Here is a 24,279-nt window from a genome sequence, read left to right as displayed (position 1 = left end):
ATCTATGACGGTTATTGAAGACATTTTCGAACAAACGAATAAATAGTCACTAAAGACCTGTAGTTCGAAATTTTTTCGATTATAATCAAGATAGTGTATCCAATCACTATCTTGATTATAATCGAAAAAATTTCGAACTACTCAAATATTATTTCAAATACTAATCCAAATACATATAACAGAAAATATCAATATGCTCGAAGTTTCGAATTTGATTCAAATAATACCTAAACTTTAACATACATAAAACTTCTTATTCCGATGTATAACTAGGTATCCTTGATTAAAATCTTACTGTATGCTGAAGTTTTGGAGGTATATAAGAGATCTTATATTACTAGACATATAGCGAATTTGCAGAATAATGAAATATATAATGTCAAGCTTTGTTGTTGTTGCAACTCGCTGGGACCTGCTTGTGAAGTTTCTTTGGGAAGTGTCGAACGGCACTTGGTCATCGATAGCGACGAGCAGCTCCGGAACGTAGACCCGGCCGTTCTTGGAACCCCGTACAAGGTTTGTCATTATTTTTTGTATGCACTTTATATGTAATATTCGTTTCTTAGTAATAATATTATGGTATTGTTTGTTATATACAAGTATTCTATCGCTCGTTATTTTGAAAGTTCGTTATCGCAGGTATTTATTAAGCCAATAGTTTAGTATACATGTATGATTAGAACTATAACTGATAAAACAAGTATTTATCAAACTTTTCATATAAAAAAATTTGTTTATTTTTATAAAGAATACCCATATTTATAGTACATCATCTCAAAGAATTATGTAATATCAATGTTGGTATAAAAATATTTTCAACATCTTTTACTAAAGTAACTTTTGGTATTTGGTATTGAAAATAGTTTCAAGTCCAAATAAAAGATCAAGTAAATTAAAAATATTTAATTAATCAAGAGCAAAATTTGATACTACAAAGTATACTGATTACTGATTATTATTAGTTTTCTGTTCTGAATAGATAAAATGAAATGGAAAACAATAATTTTTTTTCTATGAATAAGATATTTGTCCATATTCTTACGTAAACATTCATATATAAACTCATATATAGCAAGGTGTATATATGCAATCTACTTTTTGCATATACTTTTTTTGAGATCTAAGACGATCCGTTTAAAAAACATTTGGTGACTGACTCTGTCCCAGTAATAGAATTTCGACGTAGTCCTTAAATTTGTAAAACATCTAGTACAAAATCTAAATAGAGGTGTTAAGTCTATTTAATATCAGTGGGGAGCAATAGGTTTATACATGGGTTAAGGACAGACTAAATGGCTTTACTTCACCCAACTTTTGCGTATATCTAATATGCATTCCTTACGATCTGTCAATGATATCAAATCGTTAATTAAAGCACATACAAAACTATAGTACTAAATAAATAAATAATTAAATACGTATATTTTTCAACAAATACATTTTTTCACGCGTTTTGTCTAAATTAAATTAAATTTTGCATCATTTATCAAATTCGCTACTGAGTAACGACGCTTAAAAAAATTTTTTAGCAGATAATTTCTAAATATTTATATCTTTGATCACTCACTCAGTTTGCCTTTTTGTTTCAATCTCTTAACGAATTGTAGATAAAAAATGTTTAAAAAAATTTTTTTTTGTTTCATTGACGTAAAATTACTTTTGATGGGAAATCACAAATAAAAAACTATTGATTTATTTATTTTTTTTTTTTTGGTGTAGTTGTGATTTGTTCATTGAAAAGACTTTACAGTCAGAAAAAAAACGCAAGATATTTTTCCAAAAAATTTATCGTATATATAATTGGTTAGAGGAGGAACTAATAATCGATGACAGCAATTGAATTTTTTAGCGCATTTTTGTATATATTTCCTCTTCAACTTTATATATACAAATTTAAAAGTATTGATAATTCACCCATCTCCACATTACTCGTTAAGTGTTTTTTTTTTGGGTATATTTTTTCCTTGAATACACGTTGGTATTTTTTCGTTCGACTTGAATTTTGAGATACAAATGCTATACTTAAGCAAAAAGAAAAAAAAAACCAAATAAAAAAGGTTTTTCAAAACAATTTAAGTCTAACAAAAATCAAGGCAATATACAAATCCCAAAAATAATTAAATAATAAACAAAAATAAATTTAAATGTTTAAATATTTAATTGTATATAAATAGACACAGAAATAGGTTACGATATAATTTATATAAATAGCAAAACCAAAATAAAGTATATTTTAGCTCATAAACATAGCTCCTTTAGCAGATATTTATTTTAATATAGACTAATGGCAACTATGTATTCACATAATATACAATACATATATATACACTATATTATGTTTTTAAATTAAAATTGTAAATAATTTAGATATTTTTAAAATGCAAAAATATTTGCTGATTTTTTCTTCAAATCGCAGTTAACCAAAATGTGGGCAGTTGCATTTTATAGATGTGAGATATATTCTTTGCATTAACCTTAACTGGTTAACTATTATTTGGTATGTAGGAGTAAAATTAGAAAAGTTGTTCTTAGAATTAAGTAACGTTGTAGTTATTTATTTATATAATAATTTAAAACTGTTTTAACAAAGTTAATATTTCAGCATTTTTCTAAAATGAAATTGATATGATATACAGTTTTTTCATGTTTTCTAAGAGTTACAATTAAAAAAGTTAGGTAATTATTTAATATACATAATAAAAAATTACATTGTTAGAAACTATAAAATAATGTTATATATATATATGTGTATATATAAATTTCGATTTATAAAAAGTCGAGGGATATATCTATGTATATGTTATTATAAGTAGTCTTATTTCTCAGGAAGATATGCTGATTTAAGGTCCGTCATCAATTAAAAGACAAATAAATGATATGATTTCTTAGCCTAGTTAAAGCCTAGTGTGGGGTACTGATAAGCCCCCCAGCCATTATAGAGTAAAAGTACGTAATAGCACTAACTCAAGAACAAGAAGAAGTAAAATAGTTATAGGTGAGTTTATTACGAGCTGATTCATGGGATCTACTAAACCCATTGTTTTGCCGTATAAAATTCTAAAGCTTGATTTCACAGTAGTAACTTAAGTTTAAGAAATTATTTGAATCAATAATTTTGCTGACTTGATTTAAATTGAAACTTAAACTACGACTGTAACATCGATACTAAAAATTTGTTTCGCGACCTGGTTTTTTTTATAAATTTTATATCCGGCTATAGCTCACTCTTTTTTAAATTAAATGTTTGTTTAATAATTTTTAATATATTCTATCAGAATAAGAACTAATTAATAAATAATAATAAAATCTATATCTATTCGTCATGTTTTTGGTTCCGTTCTGCAATATAGATCGTTTAAAAAAGGTGACCTTTAGCCGTGTATAAAATTTGTTCTAAACTTTAATTAAGCTTCGTGTCCTCTTTAAGAGCAAGTCTTGTAGTTTAGTTGTCTAAGATCATCTAGTGTGTAGCAGATTAAATTTACAAATATATATAACTTATAAAATTTTATTATTTTTTTTTGTTTTTTTATTAAAATAAAAATAGAACTCTTTAATGATAAGCATGTGTTAATGATATCATAAATGTTAAACCAAAACAATTGCAATAACAAAAAAAATTTTTATGCTTAATAAAATTAAAATGATATATAGTTTTCTTTTAACTATGAGAATAGAAACACGAAATTTGGAATATAAAAAAAATTGGAATATATACTGCAATATTAAATATAAGAATTTTTAAATTAAACACTATAAAATTATAAATTATTTTTAATTCAATTTAAGTAAAATTAAGAAGAAAAAAATATATATCGCAAAAAAATATATGAATGAAAACAGAAGAAACGTACATAAATGAAATATATATAGAGGTATAAATGTTTGTAACAAATACATTTCTTATTTTAATGTATACAAATTTATACTTCAGATAAACGTATTCAATGAATTAAGATAAAAAATAAGCAATACAAATTCAAAATTCAGTTCAGAGTTAAGAAAAACAAGACAAGAAGGGAAAACAATTTGAAGAGTTGCGTCATTTTCTCGACTCTTATGAAAGAAATGTAGAAATTTTTTTGCAAATATTTTTGTATCCGGCGAGGGCGTATGTATTGTACTACCAACCAAAATCTAATATATATTTTTTTTTTATTTAATATGTTTACATATAAAAAAAAAATCTTGTAATAGACAAACGGACTGACAGACAGACAGACATATATGGAATATGTAATATTTTGGTTAGATTGGCTAATATATAGTGCTCTTTTCAAAATATTTAATGCAAAAAATAAATCACATATTTTGAATTATTTTATTTTGCATCTATTAAGGACGTATATTAACGTAAGATAACTGAATTGAAATCAAAAATAAGCTGAGAAAATAAAATAATAACAGCAGCTTTCGATGTCGTAACACATCTCGAATGTTGTAAGAACAAACTTAAGATAATGTAAACGTGTATAATAACACATCTGCATCTCAAGTATATACCTTCAAAAATATAATAGATACAATATTATGAAATAACAAACAATAACAATGAGGTTAGCAACAGCGTATTATTCAGATAACAGTTTGTATTCTGTTATCATTTAACACTTCTTAATACATAGAAGCAAGCAAAGCAGGGAAACTTGTACGAAGAACGAGAGTTTGCTATAGTTTATTTATGAATCATACTTATATGACTGTATAAAATTTAAACTGCATATTAACCCCTGCACCGCAAACACACCACAGACATCTAAAAGACAGCACTACACAGCGCAACACCTATTCAAAAATGTGAAATGTGAAATGTAAAATGTGCAATGTCCAGTGTGAAGTGAATGAAGTGAATGAAGTTCAATATAATTGACAATAATTACTCACAACAATTTATTTCAATATTATAAATATTTAATATTGTATACAGTAATTAATTATACGCTCTTTAAAGTCAGTCATACTGTATGAATTACAGAAATTACAGATACAATTTTATTATTAATGATTATGCTTTTTTACTCGCATGTGCAAATGTATCCGTATAAAATTACAACATTTTAACATGTGCAATGAGATACAGATGTTTTATATATCAAGCAAGCAAGCAAGCTGCAAAAAATATGAATGAAATTATATATTTTTTCTGATCTACTACAATAACAACATCAACAACATCTGTTATAAACAATTTATAGGATTATTTCACTATTAAATGGTTATATATATATATATATATATATATATCAAACAAATTTAATCAAATTCTGGGTGTTGAAAAAAATTCCAACTAATTTTATTAAAGTCGGAATTCTCAGCACAGTTGAGGATTATTTTAAAATAGTTTCTTTCGTCATAATTAATATTAAAGATCAAATGAAATTATTCATTTCACTATTTCACTATCGAAGCAAGTTCTCTTTTGTATTTAAATCTGTTTAACAAAAATAGAAATTTATGAAATTACACTACGTCTGTTCTTTTAGGAGTCATTACATTAAGAATTGCATTCGATTATGTTAAATTTTCCAGTCTTATATGATGATGACTCATTTTTAATGTATGAATAAGTAAATATTAATATTTCACCACTAGCACATATATAAACAGCGTAAACTTTATCTATTAAACACATCTATTTAATGGACATCTCTTGTTAAATGGAGATGTTTGCCTGGCTAATGGATATCTCTGTTAAATCAACATCTCTGTTCTTTTTAATGGACACCTATACCTTTGTTAAATGGAAACTTTTGTCGCATGGGCAACTCTATTTAATAGACACCTGTGTATGATAGATACCTCTACGGAATTAACGTCTACGGAATCGCTATATGAACACCTTTATAAAACACTATAGGAATACAACTTTTTAAAATTCTATCTTAAGTGTCTAGTATGCATTTGTTATATTAAAATAATAACCTATGTTTCTGACCAGCAATATCTGCGTTGAGTTTGCAAAAAGTTTTGCGCCTAATATAGTTTTTAAACGTTTTTGTTGCTTATTTTTTGACATAATATATACTAAGGCAGCTGGTAGATACTAGTGCCATTCATATAATTTGGATATTTCAAAAACCGAAGTTATTCGATTAATCGGTTAGCAAAGAAGTCTCCGGTAGATATCAGTGTTAGCCCATTTCACAAGAAGAAGCAGTTCACGTTCATCTATACTCGTTATGTGATATCTCAATTTAAGGAAAACACACTAGGAGTTGAGTTGTTCAAGGAACCTAAGTATAGCTACTAATAGTTTCCTGTTTATTTTTGTAGATATTGAAAATTTTTTTTTTCCCAAAAACTGAGAAAAAAATATTTTTGGCTAGAAAAACATCGGCTAGTATTATGAGAAGATAGTGTTGTTTGTCAACAAATTGAAAGTTTAGCAATTTAAAGTGGGTTGCTATTCAACTAGAATACTTTGTTGTGTGTGCTTGATAATATAATGAAATTTTTGATGTTCTCATTATGAAGTGCGTATAGAAGATTCGTATCTAAATAGTCATATATAAGACTGCATAAAAAAAAATTTAATCAATTTGACAGAATAATTTTTTTTTTGTTAATTTTCTGCAAAATAATTAAATTAAATTAATTTAGAAATTTTGTTTGTTAATTATAGAAGAATAAGAATAATAATGAAAATACTAAAATCTTTAAAGATTGTTAACGTCGTAATTAAATGCTTGAAGGGAGAAAGCATTTTTCTTCTTTGCTTATTATATATTATTAACAATTTTTTTTACACATTTTCTTCATAAATTTTATATTATATTAATATATTAATTTGCTGTTCAACCCATAATCGTACATATTATAAATGATTACTTCAAACAAGTTGTTTGAAGTATAAATAAAATAACAAATATTTAAATAAGTATATATTATATTATCCATATATGTATATATATATATATATATATATATATATATAATTGATAACTTAAAAGGAAAAGAAAAAGAGTAAGAATGAAAAAGTAAAACCGGTAATAAAGATTTGAGAATGTTAATATATGAATAAAATGTTTATGAGAAAGAATGAGCGAACTCGAAAAACAGGTTTTTTTAACCCATGTCCAGCAGTACGAAGGTTGTTTGCCAGATAGATTGCACTATTGAACTGCTGCTACTGCTGCTGCTATGCGGTTGCGGCGGTAGCTTTCTGGTGACCAGTTTGAAATTCAAAAACGAAAATAAAATAATAAACTAAGTTCTTACATATTCGAGGATAAAAAAAGTTACAAGATATCTGGAAAATGCAACACCAGCAGTAACATTATAAGCATAGTATGAGCAACAGCAAAATCATCATCGGAATACCAAACACGTTTAGCCTTGGGTCCAGGCCAACCAACTCAACTGGGCAGCAGTAATTCAAAGTTAAAAAATTTCATTTTTCTTCTGTGTTGCTCATGCTGTGTTGTTGCTATTGCTGTTGCTATTGCCTAGAATTTGTTGACGTCTTTCCTGCATTTTGGACTGAAATTTTATCCTTTACAAATTGCTTACTGACCACAAAAACTGATTTCTTTGATAATGTTTGTTATTCATGATGGTATTCTGCAAGGTTGTTGCAAATATTTAGGATCACATAACAGTTGCAGAACGATAAAAATAAATAAAAATTTTTACTACGAAAAAAATATGGAACTGAAATGAAGGATGTGTGAATAGCTTATAATAAGACAGAAATATAATTTAGTTAGTATTTGAAAGGTGAAGAGAAACGAAAGGTTATTTTTATTAACTCGCATTTTATAAAAACTTGTAAACAACACAAAACTTAAGAACATTGTAACACTGAAACTCACTTAGTCAAAGATGACAATTACGGAGAACGCAAAAGACTTGGAACAAAAAATCTTTGAAACATGTGCTATATACGCGTCCTGTCCAAGACACGAATAAAATATTTTGATATATAAAATCGAATGCTCAAAATCTAGAGAACACAGTCAAACAGAATGACCGTCACAATTAAATTAAATTCTTAAGGGAAGAGAAAAAACTCTCTACAAACTAGTCAGAGATATTAAATTCTTCGAGCATAAAGTGTATATTAATATGTATACCGAAAAAAGGAGAAGATGACAATTGCGGAGAACGCAACACATATGGTACAAAGGAAACATAAGCACATAAGAGTGTTACCAGCCCAGTTTTGTTCAAAACACGAATGAAATATTTTGATAAGATCGATTGCTGTAAATCTAGAAGACCTAAACTGAATACCATTACACATCTTCTACACACCGTTAAACTATACGACTAAGTCAGAGTTAGGAAATTCTACGAGCATGTCTATTTATACAGTTAGGGAACAAAAATTCTTTTATGTAAAATATAAAAAATAATGTGGCCTGATGTATAAGGATTAATCGCTAAGTCTATTATCCCATTCTGTTACCGTTAGAAATTTAGTATTCAAGCGTAACTGGAAATAAAATGCAGTTATTATTATAAATAAGTAGTAGAGCTGCAGTTGAACCCCACATTGAAAATTGAAGTATATAGTGAAAAGTAACTGATTAGCATATGGCTACATCCTGAAATTAATTAATTAATCTATCGTTAACTAGATTAAGTTGTTCTAAAAAATTTGAAAACAAATGTAATCTTAAAAAAATTGTACATTCAAAACGAGAATTGGCTAACGAATTTTCAATGTTTTATTATTATTATTATATATATATACATATATGAGTGAAGTGAGAAAGGATATAAATCATTGTTATATGTATATATTTTTTACTGTAGTATAAAGAATAACGACAAAACCATTAAGTCCTTAAGTTATAATATATATATTAATTTAGAAAAAAAAAATATGTACTCTTGATTTTAAAATTTGTTCGTTATATCTGTAAATTAGAGTAGATAAAAGTGGCGGCGTTATGGCCAAAGCTCACTTTAGCTCAAATAATGGCCGGTTGTGATATGACGCGGATCTGTTTATTAAAAACTTTTTAATTTCATGTCGAAAAAGCGGGACCATCGATAAAATGACAAGTTCCACCCACCCCCAATCCTTTCTTACTCATTCCTAAATCATTTCCACTCAACTCACTCTACAATTATCTATCCATATCGATACATACGTCTTTGTAATTTCTTGCACGTGGTCTACTTTATAGATCCTTGCGGGCTACAACAACATAATGATGGTGCTGACAAAAGAATTAGATTAAGAGATATTGTGGAATCCTAAGCTTTTCTGGAACTTCAAATTTTCAAGAAATTATTTATAAATTATAAATTTTATAATTTGTAAATATTTGTTACTTATTTAAAAAAAAAAACTTAAAACCAAAAGTCAGAAATTAAAAATTTAACTAGAAATCTACAATATAAATATTTCGTATAATAGTGAAAATTCTTAGCCGGCAGCTACTTTCATAGATCTTCGCCATAAAAAATAAAAAAAAATACATATATGCAAACAGGTATAAAAATGTATATCAGAAATTTCTCTCTAAACACCACCATAAATATATTTCTCATTATTTTTACCTTTGAAATGTAAACAATAGATTATTTAGGATATTTGTTATTGCAGTACCAGGTACAAATCACACAAAATAGGTTCTTTTCGATGTGGAATATCATTGCATTAAAATTATTTGTGTGAAAAACTTTTTAAGGAAGTACAGAAACGACCACACAAAAAATAAAATGGAAAAGACAAGTAACTTTGAGTTTTGTTGATTTTTAAATGCATAAACAGATACAAACTATACCTGGTACTACGGCTTTATATCTTAACGAAAACACATAAGATAAAATTGTTGGGTAGTCAAAGTCGGGGAAGCTGTGTTCAGCGTACATATTGTGCAAAAGGACAGACGGATAAAGCAAAGTCATTTGGGTTATTTTGCTATGTGAATTACGTTATTAACTAAGATTTTAATTTAAATAAATGTTTTTCTAAATTTATTATTATTGTAAAAAAAGATAAGGAAATACCTATATTCAAAGTGAAGAAGTTAATATAATTGTTGGTATAGTTTTTTCTTAAAAATCTTAAGAGTTCTGTTACATTCTCGAAATTTCAAAATAAACTCGAAATTTCAAAATAATGTGATTAAATATTATTTGTTACTTGAAATAAATTTTCCCAACTACTATGAACGTCATACATAGTATTCAAAATAATCTTTAGTTTATTTTTATTTTCGTCTGCAAACTAAAATACGACTATAAGTACAGGATTTGTAGCATGTAGAGAAAATTTTCACTGCATAGTAAAAATTATATAAAATATATTTAGCATTCATTGATATTATTTACATTTCAGTAATATTTTTTAATTTATATTTTAAAACTACTTTTCATAATATATAAAATACGTCATTGTATTTGCACTACAAAAGAGCAGAAAAAAATGTATATCAACATTCATAATAAAGACAAAGTAAAAAAATTTTGACCTATCCTTGTACTAATTATGATATAAGTGGTATATAAAAACAAACTATAACAATTGTTTATAAACAAATATTACAGCAAAAATATTACAACAAAATTTTTAATAATTGTAATATAAAAATTTATGTTCGAAGGAAATCAGAGAAATGCGACATAACCACACATTTTCCCTGGCGTGTATTTATGAAGCGAGTCACATTAAATTGAAAGTGATTGAATGTAAAATTTTAGGACAGGGGCTCAATGCTGCTATTAATAAATATTCGATCAGTTTGTAAACAAGCACACGCATTTTTTTTACAATTAAATTAATACAAACATTTGTTATTTTGTTGCAATTAACTTAGAAAAAAACTAAACATTTTTAAGGAATATGTTGAAGAAAAAAAAAACCATACACAAATCATATTGGGATTATTGAAATTACATTATTAAAGCATCTGACTAATTTCTTTCTTTCATTCTTTTTATAACATATTTTTTTATGCGGTATCATTCTTTGTACTTTACATTTCTCACAATTTATCTCAATTTCATATTAAAAAGCCAATACAAACAAATTTGACACGACTCATAACTTCGAACACTTCTCTTTTATTTTCCATGCATAACTCTTTACTCTTTTTACACACATCATTCAAAGCACTTTGCAATCCTATATTCCTACTATTTATCACTCTTTAACACTGTACACAAGATCTCCGAAAAAATTAATTTTCCAGAGAATAAATAATTTTAAAGATGGCCGTCCCAACTGTAAGCACAAAAAAATGTTTAACTATTTTGCCAAATTTTATATGCTAGAGCAGAACAAATTTATTTACAACATATTTTTCACTACAGTAACACATATGTGTAAGTGAAACGAATATAACATACATAGGAGCAATTCAATTATTTGTTCACATTGTCACATTGAGTTGGTTCGCATGTGAGAAAAACAGCAGACGGTAGAAAAAAAAAATCACTTCATGTTAACCAACTTTTTCACTATAACTTCGATTTTATTAATGTATATTATTAATTTCGAACACTTTTATTATTTGCACTGCTTACCTTATCACACAAGGTGCGCACTTGTGTTTCTGTTAATTGATTACATTCGTTTAGTTGCTCAATCCATTGGTCAAGATCTTTTGTTGTTGCTTTATCCTCCATAACAGAAGTGGAAGAAAAAGTCTCGTCAAGCTTTGTCGATTCAATTTTGACGGCTTTTTTTAACACGGGTACAAAAAGAATTAATATTTATTTTTTTAAAAAAAAAAAACGTTATTTCCGTTAGAAATTTGCAGTAGAACTGGATGCAAATTCCGAATAGCAACCTAACCGACTTCGCGTACGAGTGAAAAACTACTGAACGATTTGTGCTCAACACAGGCAAATGCGCTCTTCGAAATTCGAGTTCAGTTTGTTAACCGCGACTTTTTATAAGATTTTAATTTACAAAATTCCTTAAACTTTCAATACTTCCAAAAATTTTTAGCAAAAATTAATATTTATATTTGTAAAAAAATATTACACTCCGGCGTATTTCACGTAAATATTGATTTACAACATGTAAATATTGATTAAATAAATTTAAGAGCAAATATCTCCACTGTTTCGCATAAATTTTATGCAATTGATTGCTTTTTTAATTGTTTATATATATATATAACTTTCATAAACGTACTAAATATTATAAAATTAATTGTTTTCAATTTCAAACATCGTTATTCAAATTAGTCACTTTCCGATTTCTTATGAACCGTTTTCATGCGAGGACAAATGTGTACAAAGAGAACCAAACAAATTTCAAGTTCGACAAAAGAGACAGACTATGCAGAGTTGCCGTTGTTTTCAAAAATTAATAATCAAAATTGACAGAATTCATGAACAAAAGGTTACCTTATTTTTTAAAATATTTAACAAAAATAAAAGCAAATTATATATGAGTTTAAAACAAATTTAACCCATTTCGTACTTACGTGTGGTACACCACACGGCTAACTTTGAAAATTATTTAAAAATATATAAAAGTAATTAATTCAATGTTTTTTATTTTTATTACTTAGTTTGATATCTTAATAATATAAAAATACATATTTCAAACAGTTTTCATCTGTTCATGAGTTTACCTGGTCCGAAATAAAAACTGTCCAAAAAAATGCTTTTTTTAATTAAATGAAAATTAAAATAAACAGAAATAAAAACTAATATATTTGTTATAACATATGTTCACAAAAGTCCAAATATAATTTTCGTGATTTTTGCCATCGCCTTAGTAACAGTTACTTGCCACCAGATGCCGGGGAAAAAAGGGTCCCATAACAATATAATGATGAAACAATGCCATATAAATGTTTGTCATTAGGTAATGAAATAAAATGAGAGTAATCTCTCTAATAAATATCATACCCTTCTGATCTACTTTAACTTGTGTTTTTTACTATGCATAATAGTAATAAGTCTATTTTGATATTTAATTGCTGGTTGAATTCCGTTTGTTCTCCTCTTTTGAATTCCGTTTGTCTAATTGTGAGAGAGTATTTTGGTACTACTGAAGTTGTACACTAATCAAATGCACAAGATTATGGTGCTGTTGTAAAAATGCCTGAGTCGCAACTATTCACATTGGAATTTGTGAAACCAATATGTTTCGGTTATAAGCTATGAACCCTTTCTTTGAATAGTGGGTATATCTTACAGTTTCTGCCATACTCCGGTGCATTTGTTGTAAAGGAATTATTGAGCTATTGTGAGCATCCATTCCAACATACTCTATGATTCCGTGGAACACATAGTAAATTTGCAACGCTATAGCAGAGAGAAAAAAAGGTTGATGTCCTTCAGCCTCAAGTTATCAACAGTTACAACCGACACATCGGTGGCGTCTATTTACATGACAATGGAGCTGTTAACTATCGTATCGGGAATAGAAGCAAAAAGGTATGGTGGCCATTATGGGTACAGTGTTTAGATAGCGCTGTAGTAAAAGATTGGGAACTACATTGCTTTGTCGCTGCTTCTACCATCACAAAACCGATGCCTCAGTTAGATTTCAAGAACTTCATTGCCAGAAACCTTCTCTTGCATCTCAATGTTCATTGCAGAAGCTACCGCTACGATGATTCGAAAAAGAAAATCGTAGACAATGAGGCAAGTAAACTTATTTCTTTTTACTTAATACAATACATATGTAATAATTCAAATATATTTTTTGATTAATAAATATTTGAAAAGCATAAAACATTGAATTTTATACAATTTAAAACGATACCTACTGCAGCATAAAAGTAACTAAATATCATATTTGTGAACAAAACACATATAAAAATGTTTGTACTATCGAAGAGAGAAAAATGTGCTATGGGTCCCAGCGTGTGGTTGACCACACGGCACTTTTCTGGAAAACTACTTTTCAAAAAAAAAATTTAATTTTGTAGGGATTATTTTTAACGTAAAATAAGACCTTTTTGAAAATTTCACCATAAAATTCCAAGTTTGAACTTGCCTGGTACTTAATGGGTTAAAAACGTTAATGAACATAAATTAAGTTTGTCAGGAATTATTAAAAGTTTTGATTTGTTTGCAATTACTATTATTAAGTATTCAAATGGAACAGAATGAAATTAGGTATTCATGTCACATCCAATTATTTCTTTTCATTATGCCATAATATTTTATTTTGAGAGTAAACTCTTAATTTTCAGTTCAAATTAAATCGATTGTTTAATTTTATTTGAAGTAAAAACAAATTTTCTTTAGCCAGTTATTAGCTCAAACAAATTTTAAAGTGTTTGATTAATCCTCAGACATAATATTTCCTATTAAAATTAATGCCTATTTCCTATTAAAAATTAATTATATTATATTATATTATATTATATTATATTATATTATATTATATTATATTATATTATATTATATTATATTATTATAGTATATGTTTTATTATATTATATTACTATAATGTTATCTTTTATTATAATATTATATATTATATTAATATTATTATATTTTATATATTATATTATATATTATTATATTATTATATATTATATTATATATTATTATATTATTATATATTATATTATATATTATTATATTATGTATATATTATATTATATATATATTATAATATTATATATTATATTATATATATTATAGTATTATATATTACATTATATATTATTATATTATTACATATTATATTATATACTTATTTTATATTATATATTATATTATATATTATTATAATATTATATATTATATTATATATTATTATAATATTATATATTATATTATATATATATTATATTGTATATTATATTGTATATTATTATAATATTATATATTATATTATATATTATTATAATATTATATATTATATTATAATATTATATTATATTATATTATATTATATTATATTATATTATATTATATTATATTATATTATATTACATTAATTATATCTCTCCAGCAAAAACGGTGTTTGAAGCAGTAGTTGGAAGAAGAGTACTTAGAGGTAGACCATGTCTCCGGTGGAGAGATCAATGGCAGAAATGGCAGAAAACTTTTAAAAATAAAATGTTTTCGTCCATCTCGACATCGACACCTCTTCGTCACTACTAGAAGAAGAAAAAGATTTTTTCCTCGTTTGACCGTTTTTGAAAATAGGACAATAGTTTCAGAGATTTAGTGAGTTAGATTATTAGATCTTAACATATCTTGCAAACATATTGTTGGAATTTCTGTCGAAAGGTATAAAGAAATATATGCTATAAAATATAGCATATGCTATAATAAATGCTATAAAAAAATGTTTGAACAGGCGCTGTAACAAATAAGTACTCTATAGTCTAAAATCAACTTTTTCTAGAGCCAAACAAAGACCTTGAGTGTTTTCTATCGGTACCCACATATGATGATGTGATGTTTATCAATTTTAAATGGCTTAAATATATATCCTTTAATATATCCTTGAATTTTGACTAGCTCATTAACTGACTCTATGAAGTACTCGTATGGCCGGCCTTAGATATGGACAGACAAACACATATGTACATATATGAAGGAATGCATTCTGATTATTGCATTTCCTGCAGATCTTGTATATTACATTACATATCTAGAATAATATTATATTCAAATTATAAATCATATGTAAATAAATATGAATACATATGTATATGTGTGTATTAATTTCTGATTATTTTTTCTCTCTTATCAAATAAATGAAATTAATTTAAAATTAAATTATATATTACTTATAAACAAAATTAAAGTAAAGTAAATGTTTTTTATGTATGTATTTCTAATTTAAATATACATTCATACATATGTTAAATATTTTTAAAAAATTTTTTGCAAAAATTTAGTTAAAAATATATCATACAACAAGAATTCTAAAATTAATAGCATGCTATAAAATATATTGTAAGCAGCATTGAAATGCAATCAATTTTTATATCACAGAGTTGGTATTTAAATAAAAATTATAAAATATTTTGTTTAAAAATTTGAAATAATATTTATTATTAATAACAATATCATATTATTTATAATATATTAACAAAATATATTAGGGTAAAATATTGGATTTTTTTTTATTATGAAAATTGTTTTGGACACACTTTTGGTCAGATCATCAATCTTGGATAAGCTCATATTGGCAGCAGCAAAATAAATTTTAATATCAAGAATTATTTTCAAGTGTGAACGTAAAATATGCTTACAAGTGCTTATATTGCACTTGTTTAATTTCTGTACCCCATTTTTTATATATGTTGTTTGTAAAATGACGCTGATCGGTATATACTTGTCAGTAAATTGCAAGAGTGTAAACATATTGTCAACATAAAGTCATTTTTTATACAAAGTTTCAAATAAAAACATACAAATGAAGTTTGAAAATAGTATTTGTTTTTATAAAAAATGTCAATTTTGAAATACAAACGTGCTAGGTAAGGTTAAACTCAAAAAAATTAAAAAACTCCACGCATATATGTGAATTTTTCGGTTTTAGTAAAACATCAACTGATTATTATTATTCTGAAATGTTATAAAGAGTTTTTCGAACAGTAGTGAACTACTACAACCAAAATATATTTTTACATTATTTTAATTAATTGAATTTTCGGCTGACCATACAGCTGTTTCAAGTAATGCCAAATACTCATCATTAGTGGTCTTGGAAATAATTCTTGTATTTTATTATTCGTAAATAATTTTTTGAGACTGCATGTACCAGGAATCGAACTCGTGCCCTGTTAAATTTAAAGCTCAGAGTCAGCGTTTCTTAACCAACTGACCCAAAGCCGTACTTGACTTTTATGTTCGCACATTTTTCTGGAGTTTTGTTGATTTGCTGTGATAATTTAATTAACAAACTCAATTGCTGTGTTTATATTAGAACAGAATCATAAATTACCTGTAAAATAATTGAATTAAATAATCATATTTTATTTTTTAATATTTTATTTTTAATTGTTAAATTTCAAAACTAATTTCTTTGTAGAGGTATTATTTGTTGCATGATTTATAGTTTCTTATACAAAATTTAAAATGAATTTATGTCATATGTTATATAAAAAAAAGCAAACTTAATTTTAACTTTAAAATCGATTATAAGCTGGCGTAAATCCCCGTTCCTTAAACTCACTTTTAGTTTACTGAAAACAGTTTAATATCAATTTCAATAAGAAATCGATCAATTAGTATTCGAAATATTATTCGAGCTCAAACAGCATTTTAATAATGGAATAGGCTTTTACTCGAGCGCAGCGGGCCGCTCTAATATTCAAATTCAAATATTATATAGTTTGTTTTTAATCGTAATATATATTTATTCAATGTTATTTTAATAAAACAGTTTTTTTATTTGTAAACATACATTGATCCGCTGTTAACTACAACAAATGGTGTGGTATAAGAGAACTTTATAATAATATAACATGGCCGTTCACAGTTTCGTCATACATAAGGCTGCGTTTACATTGTATGCGAATTTTGTCTTGCGTGTTCGTACATATGTTATCGCATGTGAACACATCGCACGTTGCAGTCACATTGTTTGTGTATTCACAGTTCTGTTTTGTTTGTTTTGAGAACAAAATGTGTAGTGAAGATGAAATATATTTTCCGAAAAATTCGTTATCCTAGTTAGTTTTTAATTTCATATGTAACATTGCTATTACATATCAAATTTGGAGCAAATTTCGCATTTTACGGATAAGTTGTACAACCAAATCTCATGAGTAATATGCATTTAAGCAATAAGTTCACTGCAGACTTCTGTTGCGATGATCCTAAAATAGTATATTTTTTTCCAGCATACCCTAGGCATAGATTTTGTATAGAGCTAGTATTTTATCTGAAACCGCGGGTGCGAAATCTGGAAAATTAATTTCTTGACCAAATCAATAGCTTAGAGCACGGCCGTACAAAACACGGTGCATAAACAGTGTTACTCAAAGGTACTACGAGTAGTTTGTGGAACAGACCTATTTTGATTTCCATCCAATTTCTTGTCAACACTTCAAATATTGCTATCATTATACATCAAATTTGGAGTAAATTTCGCATTTTACGGATAAGTTGTACAACCAAATCTCATGTGTATTTGCATTTTCGTATTATAATTTTGTAGGTATTATTGTATAATGTTACCATATATTATTTGTATAGCAATTGCATCCATAGAATTGGTTTGTTTGTTATTTAATCGCTGTTTTAGACAAAGCATATATCAGACTTTTTATTGGAACTTTAGCAAATAAAAATTGCTGAAGTTTGAAATTTCGTGAATACCCTTTTTTCATTTAAAAGGACGTATTTGTATTCGAAGCGCCGCCAGTATGTCAAAGTTAGTTTTATTTGTCATACACCTGACATTTTCAATTAACTCAATGCAACTAACTTAATGAAGTGATTGTGTTTGTCTCTTTTCACTTGCAGTCGTTTGTGAATTCAGGTGTACATCTACGAAGCGCGTAAGTCGAACTTTTCGAATAGTAAAATGTATGAAATTTTGGTAATGCGTGGATCCTTGGCTGGCCATACCAACTGGGTCACCCACATCGCTACAAGCACACAGGATCCTGATTTGATTGTAACATCATCGCGTGGTAAGTTAAAATATAATGTCTATATAAATCGTGGTAGCCTAAACTTCAAGATGGCCACTATATTTTTTATATTGGACATTAGATATTGGTTTAAAATTAATAAATAAAATATTTGCAGATAAGACGCTTGTTGTTTGGCGATTGATTCGTGAGAGCGAGAACAATTATGGCATCCAACTCCGGCGTCTTTATGGCCATGCCCATTTTGTCAGCGACGTCGTGCTTTCATCTGACGGTAATTATGCGCTCTCTGCATCGTGGGATAAAAATTTACGTCTGTGGGATTTGGCCACTGGTAGATCTACTCGCCGTTTCGAGGGACACACTAAGGTGGGAAAAGTTTTTTTTTTTTACAATCTTATTTCTTTTATTCTATACATGCACAAACATGCGTCTGTACTTGCAAAAGAAACTGATTTGCTTTCAAGGTTGAATGCAATTTTTTGCCACGTAAGCTAAAATTGTTTATTTTTTTAATATCAGTTGATGTTTTTTTATGGCTGTCTGAATCTGCCACTGCTTCAGGAGTCTCTATAAGTAAAATGTTGTAAGCTTTGTTTGTGTTAGGAACATACGCGTACGTACATGTCAATTAGCCACATGGAAGGACACACCATCATTTGGACTGGACTAGCATTTCACGCATTTATCCGAAAGCAGAGTGACGTCATAAATTTTCTATTGAAATAAAGTTCAGTTATTTCTAAAGAATTGTTAGGGAATAGCAGATATTTTCTAGTATCTTTAGGTTAAGAACTGCGTATTTGCGATGTAGAATATCTGGTGAAAAGTGAACTGGAAGACGCGGTGCAGTCTCATCAAAGTGTAAGTTATTGCCAGCTAAGTAAATCCATGGTTTTTGTTCTTGAAATGGTTGCGGTTTTGGTGTATTATTTTATGCTTATGTTGCTTTATGTTCCGAAATTTACACATATTGACATTATATTTTGTAGCCGCACTTTTTTTTTTCATTTTATTATTTCTAATTATTATATATCTTTATATGAAACATTTGCTAATACATTTCTTTCGTATTGGAAACAGGATGTTTTGTCTTGTGCTTTTTCGGCTGATAATCGTCAAATCGTTTCTGGTGGGCGCGACAAGACTATTAAGTTGTGGAATACTCTAGCTGAATGTAAATACACCATCGATGAAGATGGTCACAATGATTGGATTTCATGTGTACGCTTCTCGCCAAATCTGGCCCATCCTTTGATAGTTTCAGCTGGTTGGGATCGTACGGTTAAAGTTTGGAATTTAACCAATTGCACTTTGAAGAACAATCTTAAAGGTCATAATGGTTTTGTTAATACCGTTACGGTTTCGCCTGATGGTTCGCTCTGCACTTCTGGCGGCAAGGACAGTCGTGCTCTATTGTGGAACTTAAAGGATGGCAAAAACTTGTATACTTTAGAGCATGCCGAAATGGTAAATGATGTGTGCTTCTCACCAAATCGTTACTGGTTGTGCGTTGCACATGGTACAACGATAAAAGTTTGGGATTTGGATCGCAAGAGAACTGTTGAAGAGTTGCGTCCAGATATTGCACCGGTCAAGCTACATCATGTTCAACCGGAATGTTTGTGTTTGACTTGGTCACCCGATGGTCAAACTTTATACGCCGGATATTCCGATGGCATTGTGCGCATTTGGCAAGTTTCCATTTGCATTTAAAACAACATTGCGTTCATTATTAATTAAATCAATAAATAATTATTGTACTTATACTATTTTTACATTTATATAAACTATGTTAGTCAATAAACAAATAAATTTTTTTACGAACATTCCAAAAATAACATCGAATGTCTTTTTTTTTTAAAGCTTAATATATATCGTCTTCAGAACATCGTCTTTCTTAAAATTTATGTAAAAACCCAGAAGGAAGTAGATCGAATCGTGATACGATGGACTCAGTTCATGGCTTTGACATTTCTAAACCTTTCGTTACGTGGGGCATTTGCAATTATATACGAGTATTTTAATTAAAACAACATTTACTTAAGCTGACAAGAATTGCAAGGTACTATAATTAAACATTTTTTTATTGCATATTAATAATTAATATTAATATAAATATTAATTTTATTAATTAATTAATTATATTAATGTTAATATTAATATTTAAATTAATATACATTTTTTTTATTTAAAATACAACTCAAAACAAAAAATAAAGTCATATATAATTTAATATATAAATAATATGGAAATTAATTAATATAATATAAATATATAAATAAATAAATATACATAAATATAATGTAAATATAAATACAAGACAAACACAATATAAATATAATATAAATACACTATAAATATAATATGTATATTATATAGAATAAATTAATAAATATATGGGCTGTGATGCCAAAATGATGATGATATAAATATAATTTAAATGTAATATAAAAAACACAATAAAAGTGCAATGAAAATATTATAAATAGATTACAAATATAATATAAATAATATATAGATATGGCATAAACATAATATAATATAATCAGAATATAAATATATAATAATTAGAATATATATAGATTATAAATATATAATAAATAGAATATATATAGAATATAATTATATAATAAATAGAATATATGTATAGTTCTAAATAATATTATTTAATATAATGTAACATAAATATATAAATAGAATACAATATAAGTATAATATAAATTTATTATAAATATAATTTAAATATAATAAATTTACATTAATTTCGTAATATAATATATTATAAATATTAATAATAATTTTCAAATTTTATTAATTATAATAATATTAAAAATAATTAATAACAAAATAATATATATAACTATTAATAAAATGTTCATATATTTATAATAAAAGTGTATATAATAAATATAAATTTGATAAGAATATTATATAAATTTTTTGTTAATATAATATAGATATAATATAAGCATAGAATAATATAATATAAACATAATATAAATACAATAAAGTATAATATAAATATAAAATAGATAGAAAATAAATATCATTTAAATGTAATATTAAAATAAAATACATATATAATAAACTGCACAATTGTATTATTTAAAAATATATATTATACTTAGATCCGGCTTAAGCCATGTAATGACCATTTTTGTCACATAATTAAGTGTCTAAAAGTAAGGCGAATGAAAATAGATGAGACTTTTAGTTAGTTTTGTAAACGTAGGCTGTGAGTCATTTAATATACAGTGGTCCGGTACTCCAAACCAGGACTGTTCAAACCAGATACGATCGTGGGCCAATACAAATCATTGGAGGGCTGCAGAAAAAAGTAAATACGTCCATGGTTTTCTTTGGAGAATGATACAAATGTGGTGATAATGTTAAATTTAGTTTTATTAATTTATTCATTTGAATTTGAAAGATATAGAATTATTATTATCTATAAATATAGATTGTATGTAGCTGATAAGTTGTAATTAGTCAGTTATCATGCCAGTTGACATGTAACGTTAATATGTCCAAGTCTTTATCTAATTAGATCTATAAAGTTTTCATCGTTGAGACTTGTAGTTGAGATAGAAAATTGAAGAAAAAGTTGGGGTATATGATTTTGGTATCCTTTGAAAGTACTGTTCTATATATGCTTGTAATTGTTAATGTATAATTTAATAATAAATTTTCATAGAATATTTGAATTGGAGTTTATATTGTAAATGATTTCAGTGTGCTATAAAATCGTCACTAACAACTCTACTGCGGTGTCGCTGGCTATAGTATCTGGTGACTTTACTGTAGAATCGCCGGCTATATTAGTTAGAGAGTGTAGTGTAGATTCATTGGTAAGAGTAGCTATTGTATCCAGTGGTTGGGCATTAATTTGATTTTTGAACTGTTATGGATCTAAAGTGAGCATTTTGCTTCTTTTTTAAGTTGGGAAGGTTGGTGACCGAGCTTACGACTGAAAGTGAGCTGAAGTGAATGAATTTCTCATGATTATTTTAGGTTTAGAATTAGATTTAAAGCTGTCGTTTATTTAGCAGTAAGAATAGATGTAGAGAATGAAAATATTCTTAATTTAAAAATGAAAATATTAGTGGTAGTGCTGTATAAATCCAAGTATTTGAAATCCAAGTATTCGTTAAAATTTACTATGAAAGATGTTCTTTTTTGTTTTTGGTTTTCGAAAAATCAAGATAATCGCATATTGATGGTTAAATCAAATGGATTTAGAGATGAAGGGATGACGTCGGATGTGAAACTAATTACAGCTTTGTATGCTTCTATATAAAGTAATTTTATGGCATTGTGAATTGTTATCTTTCTTAATAATTATCTTAATTTAATTAAGATAATAATTGTCTTAAAAATTTTTATTATTATCTTTCTTTGCTCACTTGGTTGGAATCGATTATTTTAAACCTAGAAAGACTGTATAGTTCTAAAAGTTACTTTAAATAAGCATTGAACGTACTTGCATAGGAATAAATATTGTATATTCTGAATAGTTTTGCAATAATTTATATTTTAATAACTTATTTACAAAGCAATTTTAAAGGGAAATATTTTCAAAAAAAAAAAAATATGGTGATTTGATATGGTCCGCAATTAAAATTGAAAATAAACCAATAGGAACATAGTTTCATATGTCATCATTAATGATTTCACCAATACATATAAGGCCGAATGCCACAAGCTTATTTTCTAATGTTCTTGTAATCTAGTATATTAGCCTTATGTACCAAAGATCCTGTCAGATGTTTAAACTAGATAGACTATTAATATTAAATTAAGTAAATACAATCTAATATTGCAACTCGACTTCATTTATAAATGATTACATTTTAAGCAAATGAGAATTATAAATATGTTAATATAAATTTATTTCTTGAAAGTGCTATTTTATTTGCACCTTTTAAAACATAAAAAAACTTCTGTATTTCTAATTAAAAATTTATTCAAAACGTGTTTTAGTGGGAAATGTTATAATTTTGAACTGTTTCAGTCATTTTACAAAAATATTTTAAGTAACAATATTTAACACTTAAATCAAATTAATATAGCAAACGATTTCAGCACAACGATGCTACCCGTTTTTACGGAGTTCATATAATAAAATATTTTACCATAAAAATGTTGAATATAAATTGCAATCTATATTTATTTAGCAGTGCACTGGTAGATTAAAACCTTTAAAAATATATTAAATAACATTTATAATTAGATGCTCTTAACATATTTCGTTATCACCATCCGTGGTTATGGACAGACATAAGCAGACTTGAACAAAAGAGAATTGATTCTATCGAATTCGACTGTCATTGAATTAAATTAATATATTGAATTAAAACAATATTTATAAATACCAAGGTTCTGAAGTCTTAGAAAATATGGCAAGTGCTAACGACCTTAACTCGTTTGATTGTAGGAACTGTAGAGCAGTAGTTGGTGTTTTAACTGAACAATATGCACACAACTGAAGTGTTATTAGCAGTTGCGAATAGAACATGCAAGAAACTGACTGATTGGAATGGAAGAATTGTGTTCAAAAACTGACAGGTGGGTCTATTCTACCACCTATAAATTTTATTGGCTCATCAATTAAGTACAAAAAAAAAAAAAACGGGACAACATTTCATTATCATGCGTGGTACGTTTGATTAGGTTGGAGTGGCAGCCTTGTGTCTAAGAAAGCCAACTTGAGCTCAAATAATGGCCAGTTGTGATACCACAGAAATAGCTTCGGTTCGTACATAGACTAAAAAATCAGTATACG

The 24,279-nt window shown here is 26.9% G+C and overlaps 2 protein-coding genes across 2 annotated transcripts in view; one reads left to right on the top strand and one right to left on the bottom strand.

Annotated features, from left to right (window-relative positions):
* LOC119687321 (serine/threonine-protein phosphatase PP2A) overlaps positions 1-12,195 on the bottom strand; it is a 43,501-nt gene extending 31,306 nt beyond the window's left edge. Inside the window, exon 1 of the mRNA XM_038101599.1 lies at positions 11,482-12,195. Within this exon, the coding sequence (XP_037957527.1) occupies positions 11,482-11,583 (102 nt within the window). The 5' untranslated portion in view covers positions 11,584-12,195. The remainder of the gene's footprint in view (positions 1-11,481) is intronic.
* A 6,101-nt stretch (positions 12,196-18,296) lies between these two features.
* Positions 18,297-20,257, top strand: LOC119662158 (guanine nucleotide-binding protein subunit beta-like protein). The gene is made up of 3 exons (XM_038071715.1): positions 18,297-18,533; positions 18,652-18,863; positions 19,578-20,257. Exons 1-3 carry the CDS (start codon positions 18,425-18,427, stop codon positions 20,208-20,210), a joined length of 954 nt encoding a protein of 317 aa, XP_037927643.1. The 5' UTR covers positions 18,297-18,424; the 3' UTR covers positions 20,211-20,257.
* Positions 20,258-24,279: the final 4,022 nt, after the last annotated feature.

Source organism: Teleopsis dalmanni, chromosome X (genome assembly GCF_002237135.1).
Source record: "Teleopsis dalmanni isolate 2A chromosome X, ASM223713v2, whole genome shotgun sequence".
In the NCBI taxonomy this organism is placed as follows: Eukaryota; Metazoa; Arthropoda; class Insecta; order Diptera; family Diopsidae; genus Teleopsis; species Teleopsis dalmanni.
Note: the sequence above shows the minus strand (reverse complement) of the source record. Positions and strands in the feature narration are given on the sequence as shown.